Source organism: Bolinopsis microptera, chromosome 7, assembly GCF_026151205.1.
Source record: "Bolinopsis microptera isolate Bmic1 chromosome 7, MBARI_Bmic_1.0, whole genome shotgun sequence".
In the NCBI taxonomy this organism is placed as follows: Eukaryota; Metazoa; Ctenophora; class Tentaculata; order Lobata; family Bolinopsidae; genus Bolinopsis; species Bolinopsis microptera.
Genome location: NC_087078.1, coordinates 12,817,849 through 12,827,204, shown reverse-complemented (window position 1 = coordinate 12,827,204; position 9,356 = coordinate 12,817,849). Strand labels below are relative to the sequence as shown.

Genomic DNA, 9,356 nt, shown 5'->3' with positions numbered 1-9,356 from the left:
TTTCTAGCTGGGGAAAATATAACTTTAATAGGTAAATTGTTCTGTTTAATATGATTCCTAATTCTGTTACTGATACTGTCTGAGATAAAATCTAACTTAAGCACTGTTCTGTTATCCTCCCTATTTCTATTACTAATACTACTACGACGTCTGTTGGAATAATTTCTGGGTGTTTGATACCCGTTTCTAGTCATAAGACGGTCTAAAATGCTGTATGAATGTTCTCTCTCCTGAGGTCCTGACGAGATCTTGTCCGCTTCTTTATACATGTTGATCACGGTGTTCGTCTTCACAGATTCTGGGTGACATGAATTCTTGTGAAGTGTGATGTCTTTCTGCTGTGGCTTACGGTACAAGCGGCTCGTCACAGTTCCATCAGGTTCCACTCTAAGCTCTGTGTTAAGGAATGGGATGAACTCTTGGTCGTTCTCCGGAAACTCTACCTCCCACTTGAGTTTCTTGTCAGGGTCCTGGTCTGCGATACTCTGAACAAGTGCTAGAGCTTCTTCTCTTGTTACAGCTGTGCTGGTGGCGTCGTCAATGTACCGCTTGTAGAAGTCAGATAAGTAGACCGACAAGTAATGTAAGTCAGTGTAAACCGAGCTTCTCTCAAACTTGTACACTCTGATCACTGCGCAAAATGGTCCCGGTCTCAATCCCATGAAAAGGCCATCCTGCTGTATCCACAGAGTCCCATTATACACAAAGTATGAACTAGTCAGGATGTGCAATAGGATCTCGTGAACATCAGTCAGGTTCAGTCCCATGAGATCAAGTTTTTCCCGGTGCTCAGTGGCCAGTTCTATAACGTCATCAATACAACCTTGGACATTTATGTTGGTATAAAGTGCTGAAATGTCCGCCGAGAAGATTCTCCTGCCAGCTAGCTGTTCTTTCGGAATTGCACGAAGAGTTTCCAGATGTTCAAAGAGATTACCAAGGTGACTGGGTATTTCCTTCAGTAATGGTTTGAGGATGGTTGTCACCAGCCAGCTCAATCTCTCTGTGGGTGAGTCAACACAGCTGATAATGGGTCGTACTTTCACCTGTTCCAGAGGGATGGTGTTTCTGAAACATTCTGGAGAATTCTTGTGAGTCTTGATAAGTACATATAAGACTGGAAGAGAAACATGATCCGGAACTCTGATTTGTCTGAAATAATCATCATCGAGCCCTCGCTGTGTCCATACTTTCTTCCACAATTGATTGGAGCTATCTACCAGTTGAGTGGTCATTCTTTTTATGAGTTGTGAATTCTGGATGGAGGTGGGTTCCGTAACTGTCACTGTCTGACCTCGTACCTTCCTAGTTGGGAGTATCTGCAGGTAAACTGCAGTCAGACAAATGAACTACTCAATTTTGATATCTTTTAGCCCTAAAGTCTACATTTTCTGGTAGTGATGTTATAGTTTAAAATTGATTGCAATGAAATACTTTGAAGCTTTAGTGTCAAGTACTGCCCCCGATTGGTGTTCCTCAACCAACCAAAAATCAGTGATGTTCATTTAATGATAAACTAAGTTTATCTTTTGGTTTAACCAGGCAAATATTTGTGATTTTCATTGGATAAGGCACGTTATCAATGCCAAATTCCATCACGATCGAATTTAACATAAATTTACTTTATATATCTCTTATATATTTCAATACCTCAGAATGTCTAAAGACTGTAAACAAGAGATCAAATCAGAGCAAGTGGAGAACCCAGAAAAGTCAAACGGTTTCCTCTGCCCAATGTGTGGAGCACATTACTTTTCAGAAGACTACTTTGTTGAGCACATCAAAGAACATTATATATATATAAAGCAATATCTAATTGTACAATAAAACAAGAACTTACATCTGAATCAGATAAACCATCTGTTTTTATCTGTCCAGTTTGTGCTGAACATGTTTACTCAGACACTCAGTTAATAGAACATGTAAAACAGCATCATGATCATAGCAGCCCAGAAGTACCTGACTACTTTGATACTTCAGATAACTTGACTGAAACAGATCCTCAGAGGACATTAGTTCTGTTTCCTAGTGAGAGTCCGCATGTGAGACCATTTATGTGTTCACAGTGTACATTCAGTGCAGCATATTCGAGTAATCTTTCTGTACATATGAGAACTCACTATGGAGAGATACCCTTCAAATGTTCAGAGTGTTCATTTGCTGCAAGTCAAGCAGGTATTCTTACTAGACATATGAGAACTCACTCTGAAGAGAAACCCTTCAAATGTTCAGAGTGTTCATTTGCTACAAAACGAGCAGGTGATCTTACTAGACATATGAGAACTCACTCAGGTGAGAAACCCTTTAAGTGTTCTGAGTGTTCATATGCTGCAAGACACGCAAATAGTCTTACTGAACATAGGAAAATTCACTCAGGTGAGAAACCCTTCAAGTGTTCTGAGTGTTCATATGCTACAAAACGAGCAGGTAATCTTACTGAACATATGAGAACTCACTCAGGTGAGAAACCCTTCAAGTGTTCTGAGTGTTCATTTGCTGCAAGACACGCAAGTTATCTTTCTGTACATATGAGAATTCACTCAGGTGAGAAACCCTTCAAATGTTCTGAGTGTTCATTTGCTGCAAGACAAGCAAATAGTGTTACTGAACATATGAGGATTCACTCAGGTGAGAAACCCTTCAAGTGTTCTGAGTGTTCATATGCTACCAAACGAGCAGGTAATCTTACTGAACATATGAGAACTCACTCAGGTGAGAAACCCTTCAAGTGTTGTGAGTGTTCATATGCTGCAAGACAAGCCAGTAATCTTACTAGACATATGAGAATTCACTCTGGGGAGAATAAGAAACCCTTCAAATGTTCTGAGTGTTCATTTGCTGCAAGACAAGCAGGCCATCTTACTGAACATATGAGAACTCACTCAGGTGAGAAACCCTTTAAGTGTTCTGAGTGTTCATATGCTGCAAGACGAGCAGGTAATCTTACTAAACATATAATGAGAATGCATACTACTTCGTCAGAAATACAGAACTTATCACCGGACACTGTGGGTTAAACAAACACCTTCGTACCATCTGCAAATCTAACACCAGCGCATATCCGATATGTGACCTCGAATAAAAGACCGTCTCGTATTTTCTAAGACCGTGCCTTTGTACCCATCTATTGCTCAACTTTGAGGGCAATATTTTCAGGATTATTACCTCCCTGTCAACGATATCTTCGACAACCATCAAATAACTACTCTTGTCAACTTTGCAACCTACACTAAGTGTCATTAGTAGCATACTTCGATTCCACTTTTATTATCTGGAGACTGGAAAACTTTGAATAAGGATCAATGGGTAAATTATGAAATGTGAATATTCAAACCGGAAATAATATACATTTTTTAAGATAATACATTATGATTCAAATTAGTGAAAAACGATGAAGATATAATACAAATATATATGTTGCATGCCATTACCTTCTCAAGCACTATCGCTATCATTAATGATTTTTCTTTTATTTGATGTATTGTGTTATCACTGTTCTTCTAGTAAGACTGAAGCATGTCACCGATAAAAATGTCAGACAAATGAACTATACTACTCTATTTTGATATCTTTTAGCCCTAAAGTCTACATTTTCTGGTAGTGATGTTATAGTTTAAAATTGATTGCAATTAAATACTTTGAAGCTTTAGCGTCAAGTACTTCCTCCGATTGGTGTTCCTCAACCAATCAAAAATCAGTGATGTTCATTTAATGATAAAATAAGTTTATCGTTTGGTTTAACCGGGCAAATATTTGTGATTTTCATTGGATAAGGCACGTTATCAATGCCAAATTTCTTCACGATCGAATTTAAAATAAATGTACTTTATATATCTCTTATATTTCAATACCTCAGAATGTCTAAAGACTGTAAACAAGAGATCAAATCAGAGCAAGTGGAGAACCCAGAAAAGTCAAACGGTTTCCTCTGCCCAATGTGTGGAGCACATTACTTTTCAGAAGACTACTTTGTTGAGCACATCAAAGAACATAAAACAATATCAAATTGTACAATAAAACAAGAACTTACATCTGAATCAGATAACCCATCTGTTTTTATCTGTCCAGTTTGTGCTGAACATGTTTACTCAGACACTCAGTTTATAGAACATGTAAAACAGCATCATGATCATAGCAGCCCAGAAGTACCTGACTACTTTGATACTTCAGATAACTTGACTGGAAGTTGGAACTGATCCTCAGAGGACATTAGTTCTGTCTCCTAGTAAGAGTCCGCCTGCGAAACCATTTAGGTGTTCACAGTGTAGATTCAGTGCAGCATATTCGAGAACACTTATAAAACATCAAAAGATTCACTGTGGAGAGAAACCTTTAAAATGTTCAGAGTGTTTATATGCTACAAAACGAGCAGGTGATCTTACTGTACATATGAGAATTCACTCAGGTGAGAAACCCTTCGAGTGTTCTGAGTGTTCATACGCTGCAAAACGAGCAGGTCATCTTACTGTACATATAAGATCTCACTCAGGTGAGAAACCCTTCAAGTGTTCTGAGTGTTCATTTGCTGCAAGACAAGCAGGTCATCTTACTGAACATATGAGAATTCACTCAGGTGAAAAACCCTTCAAATGTTTTGAGTGTTCATTTGCTGCAAGACAAGCAGGTCATCTTACTGAACATATTCAAGAACTCACTCAGGTGAGAAACCCTTCAAGTGTTCTGAGTGTTCATATGCTACAAAACGAGCATGTCATCTTACTGTACATATGAGAATTCACTCAGGTGAGAAACCCTTCAAATGTTCTGAGTGTTCATATGCTGGAAGACAAGCAACGCATCTTACTCAACACATAAAAATTCACTCTGGGGAGAAATGATTCAAATGTTCACAGAGCTCTTTTCCTGCAAGATAAATGAGTGATCCTACAAGAAATATTAGAATCCACTATATGGTGAGAAACTAAATTGGCAGTCCTGCAAGATGTTGTTCAATTCTTGATAAGATGGCGAGACATTATGATTTTTTGCCTTTACTGACATTAACCCCCCCCCCCCCCCCCCCCCCCCCATTAAGTAATGGAGCATCGTCGTGGTTGTATCTGTTTGAAATCCCCCCGTAATAAGTTTTACAAATAGCTATTGTGTCAAAATCACTAGAGTGTAATCATTTGGAAACCCCTACCCCCTTCCCCTCGGCTGAATACGTAATATTATGTGAACGACCACTTATCGTGTCTGTCAGGTAAATCTCCCATCGTGATCAAAGTATATTATACATAGAATTTGTTATTGTATCTGTTTGTTTAATTTGTTTTTCGTCATACACACAAATATTGGAGGGTGGGGGGAATTCAATGGTGAACAATTTTTCACCATTTTAGTTATTTATTTTCAAAGTATCAAATTTAATTATTAAATGTGTACCAAGGTCCAAGAGCTTAATTTTGATGAACCTTACTCGCCATGTTCACTAAAAGTAACCAGTTTTGATGTACCTTACTCACCATGATCACCAAAAGTTACTAGATTTGATGTATCTTACTCGCCATGTTCACTAAAGTAGCCAATTTTGATGTACCTTACTCGCCATGTTCACCAAAAGTTACCAGTATTAATGTTTCTTTCTCACTGCACCATTTTCACTTAAAGTTACCATTTTCAATGTACCTTTCTCACCATGTTCAGTTTTCACTAGTTTTGATGAAAAATTGTGATTGATAGTTTGCATTGGTGAATCGAGTTTCCGAATTTCTGAAACCTATACTTACTTTAAGTTTAATGAAACACATGTTTAATTGTTTCTTTATATCCTTAAAATCTGAGTTAATAACCAACAACTTTTTTTGGAGTGATAACACCTAACCAGGTCAAAACTAAAACTAGAAGGCAATATATTTATCGAAAAAATGGCGAAAAATGGTGAAATTTTACAATTTGGAAACCGTAATTCACCATAAAAATAATTCACCATTTTACACCATTGGATACCCCCTGTTCGGTGTTCAGTGTTTTGTTTCTGCTTTATCATTGCATGTTTACAATTTCATGAACTTAACTTCTTCTATCTTCCTCCATCCAAGATGGTATTTTATTAATGAGCGTCCAGTTAACTCTCTTACATCACAAGGATGATACTATGAAAGAAGATTGTTTGGAATGTAAGATAATAAGAAGAACTCTAGAAGTAGGAATCTCTGCTTACTGTCTTCACGGCTCTACTGTTATATCAAAGTTTCGCTCATCCCTTAACATAACATCCGCTCATAAATACTTTTATCTTACAGTAGGTACGACTTACAAATGGATAAAATAACAGACTCTTTAAAAGAGTCTGTTAAATACATGTCAATGTTTTATCTTTCATTTCAATCTATATGTAAAGTTTCCAACTTATATACACTAGCAGGAACCCGTGAAATATAGCCCTAAACGGTGTCAAGACTCAAGATACTGAAATAATTATTACCTATTTAATTGGCGTTTTTGACACCACTTGGGGGTCCAAATTTTCGGCTCTAAAATCATTATTCCTCGGCCAATTTTTTATTTTTTCATGCTGATTTGGAGGATATTAAAGCATTTGACCCAGCCAAAAAAGTTTCAGTTGTATATCTTTTACGGTTTTTGCAGAAAGTTGCGTTAAAGTCGATGCCGTGGTGTCAGTAAAATGGCACAGATATATATATATATATCGTCTCGCTTTATATATAGTAAGATTATAGTACAATATATTCCGTTTCTTAAGCACTAAGTTTGATTTTGACTACATTCCAACATTACAGGAGGTGCATCGTTTGGTGTGTTTATATACGACGTCCTAAAACCTAAAATCCTACCTTCACCCCCATGTTCCAGCTAATAGAACTAAGGAATAATGTTGGTATCCGGCCCTCCCTCTTCAAACTGGAACAAACCCGAGCTATAAAGGAGGTGCTGAACACCAAGCTAGCAAACAAAGTGCTTTACCCTCACGGACTGTGTATTGCACTTCATGATATTATTCAGATTGGGGAGTCTTTCTCCTTCCCTGGTGACGCGGGTCAGTTGCGTGGATATCAAATGTTTAGTTGATGTGATAGACAAGATGAGTCAGCAATACAATGCTGAAATAGACTGATATTAGAAAACGTCGAAATATGTTTTAATATCTTAAAATCTAATCTCTTTTGAAAATTAAACGATTTTTGTTCTCTAAAACTGGATAAAGACTTGAATTAACGCACCGTATTTTAGGAACCCACACGTCTGTTCTGTTCCGGTACATAGTGTTCAAACCCTTTGAAGAGGAGGTTATCATCGGTAAAGTTAGACGGTCCAGTCCAGACGGTGTTTGGGTAACTTTGGGCTTCTTCGAGGACATTTTCATCCCTGAAGCGTATCTCCAGTCTCCACACAGGTTCTGTATTTAATCTGGTGTTTGAAACTGCTTTTAGAGCTATTAGTTACCATGTTTATGAGCCGAACAGCCGTAGTAACTATAATTGTGTCCCCTAGTTACTGATAAAACCATACGTGTCATGTATTCATAACCCTAGTAACCATATTAGTTACAGAGATTGATAAGACGTGTTCTCTCAGGTTCGACCAAGAGGAGAACTGCTGGATTTGGGAGTACACTGACGGACTGGAGACTCACAATCTCTACATGGATGAGAGAGAAGAAATCAGGTACCAGCTATACGGGCTAATTAAATTTAGATAAAATTAACATCTGCATTTTGATGATTACTACATTTGGCAGCAGTTTTAGCTTTTGATAAAGTGCCAAGTACAAATTTTAGATCTCATCTCAAGGTAACCATAAATCCCCCACCACATATTTACTTTACTCTGTTACCAGGTTCAGGGTTTGTAAAATAGAGTTTAACGACGTAGCTAAACGTGCTCCTACACAAGACTCAGAAGAGTTGTTACCTATGAAGATTATCGGTACTATCAGTGAACCAGGCTTAGGACTTTTATCTTGGTGGAAGGAGGATAATATTTAGTACATGCCAGTTTTTACTTTTTATTTTTATTTATTACGCCACATAGGTTTTTATTGTCACAGCGTATTTGTCGAAGGTTGATTAATCGGTAGGCTATAGCAGTGAGATGCCAACTTTTATTAAATCATAAAGTATTTAATGGAATATCATACATTATTTAAAGGTTTTGATTCTTTTAATTGTTCTTTCTTTAAACCAACATTATCTATTTGGAAAAATATCTTGAACTCTTGTCTATTGGTTAACTCAATCATAAGCATAGACTTGAACGTTTAGTTTTTTTACAGAACGGTTCGTGACTTGTCAGAATGGTGCTTAACTTATTTATCTGAACTCTTTGGAAATTTTGTTATGCAATTTGAAAACATTCCTGATATTGTTTTTGTTTTATTATAATTTCTCAAAAGCGGACATAATTTATTAACATTGTTGATGTACTGTAGCAAAGATAAAACCCATTATATAATATGAACCATCCTAATCCCTAATTAGTACGGCTGAGGAGAAGGAATGAATATGTATTGATAAGAGGACGTACGCGTATGGGGTAAAAATGGTGAAATTTTACTATTTGGAAAACCGATTCACCATCAAATTCATTCGCCATTTTTCTCCATTTTTCACCATTGGATACCCCCGGTTTAACTGGGCAAACCCAGGTCAAGATTTATGCGAGATTGCGAGCCAGACTCATCGCACAAAATTTGTAAATAAATGAGGAAACAGAAAAAGTTTAACTTAAAAGTTGAGGGAATTAGGAACTTAACATGTATTTTATACTCTTAAAGTTAACGTGTATTTTATCACTTGTTTATAGCGTGAAAACTTCGACGTAACGCGCGCGAGATTTTTGCCAGATTTTTGCGCGTTTCGTTTAAATCTCATAGCTAGGCTCACGATATCGTGAGATTCCAGTAGATGAATCCATAAATTTGGAACATGGGCACATCGCAGTATTGGCCGTATTTGAGTGCTGGGAAGGCTCAGTTCGGTTTTCTAAGATGGATATAGCCGTAAGCTAGGCCTAGGAGCCATCAAAAGTCGTATAAAATTACCCATGGAATGACCAGAAATGAACGAAAATGAACATTCTTCTCAAAGTGCTCAGAATGGTTTAAAATGGGTCGGAAAGTGTTTACATTGGTCCTAGGACCACTCAAACCAAGTTTGGGAATCACTGTATGTCTAGAACCGATGTGAAGGTGGTTCCAATTTTGATTTTTGTAACCATTTTGGGAACATGGGGACATCGAAGTATTGGCTGTATTTAAGTGCTGGGAAGCCTCAATTCGGTTTTCTAAGATGGATATAGGTAAAAACTAGGCCTAAGAGCCATCAAAACTCAAATAACATTACCCAGGTTCATGGAATGAACGAAAATGAACAAAAATGAATATTGTCCTAAAA

The 9,356-nt window shown here is 37.3% G+C and overlaps 2 protein-coding genes across 3 annotated transcripts; both read left to right on the top strand.

The window, feature by feature from the left end:
- Positions 1-2,192: 2,192 nt before the first annotated feature.
- On the top strand, positions 2,193-4,815 carry LOC134818707 (zinc finger protein 519-like). The gene is made up of 6 exons (XM_063828348.1): positions 2,193-2,292; positions 2,461-2,544; positions 2,713-2,886; positions 4,406-4,489; positions 4,574-4,659; positions 4,744-4,815. Exons 1-6 carry the CDS (start codon positions 2,193-2,195, stop codon positions 4,813-4,815), a joined length of 600 nt encoding a protein of 199 aa, XP_063684418.1.
- Positions 4,816-6,086: 1,271 nt separating this feature from the next.
- LOC134818201 (DNA-directed RNA polymerase III subunit RPC8-like) lies at positions 6,087-8,323 on the top strand. Of its 2 annotated transcripts, none has more exons than XM_063827643.1 (5): positions 6,087-6,248; positions 6,744-7,000; positions 7,195-7,357; positions 7,540-7,629; positions 7,802-8,323. In XM_063827643.1, the coding sequence occupies exons 2-5, from the start codon at positions 6,808-6,810 to the stop codon at positions 7,947-7,949; spliced, it is 594 nt and encodes a 197-aa protein (XP_063683713.1). In that variant the 5' UTR covers positions 6,087-6,248; positions 6,744-6,807; the 3' UTR covers positions 7,950-8,323. The 2 variants fall into 2 exon arrangements, with proteins under 2 accessions (XP_063683713.1, XP_063683714.1); XM_063827644.1 differs by having other exon boundaries at positions 6,154-6,244; positions 7,802-8,049.
- The last annotated feature ends 1,033 nt before the right edge of the window (positions 8,324-9,356 follow it).

What these genes read in the sequence shown, in the direction of transcription:
- LOC134818707 (XM_063828348.1), top strand. Translation starts at nt 2,193, where the DNA reads ATGAGAACTCACTCTGAAGAGAAACCCTTCAAATGTTCAGAGTGTTCA. An exon ending in ACATATGAGAATTCACTCAG is followed by an intron (nt 2,545 to 2,712) that starts GTGAGAAACCCT and finishes GAACTCACTCAG; the next exon opens with GTGAGAAACCCTTCAAGTGT. An exon ending in ACATATAAGATCTCACTCAG is followed by an intron (nt 4,490 to 4,573) that starts GTGAGAAACCCT and finishes GAATTCACTCAG; the next exon opens with GTGAAAAACCCTTCAAATGT.
- LOC134818201 (XM_063827643.1), top strand. Translation starts at nt 6,808, where the DNA reads ATGTTCCAGCTAATAGAACTAAGGAATAATGTTGGTATCCGGCCCTCC. An exon ending in CTCCTTCCCTGGTGACGCGG is followed by an intron (nt 7,001 to 7,194) that starts GTCAGTTGCGTG and finishes ACCGTATTTTAG; the next exon opens with GAACCCACACGTCTGTTCTG. An exon ending in GATGAGAGAGAAGAAATCAG is followed by an intron (nt 7,630 to 7,801) that starts GTACCAGCTATA and finishes CTCTGTTACCAG; the next exon opens with GTTCAGGGTTTGTAAAATAG.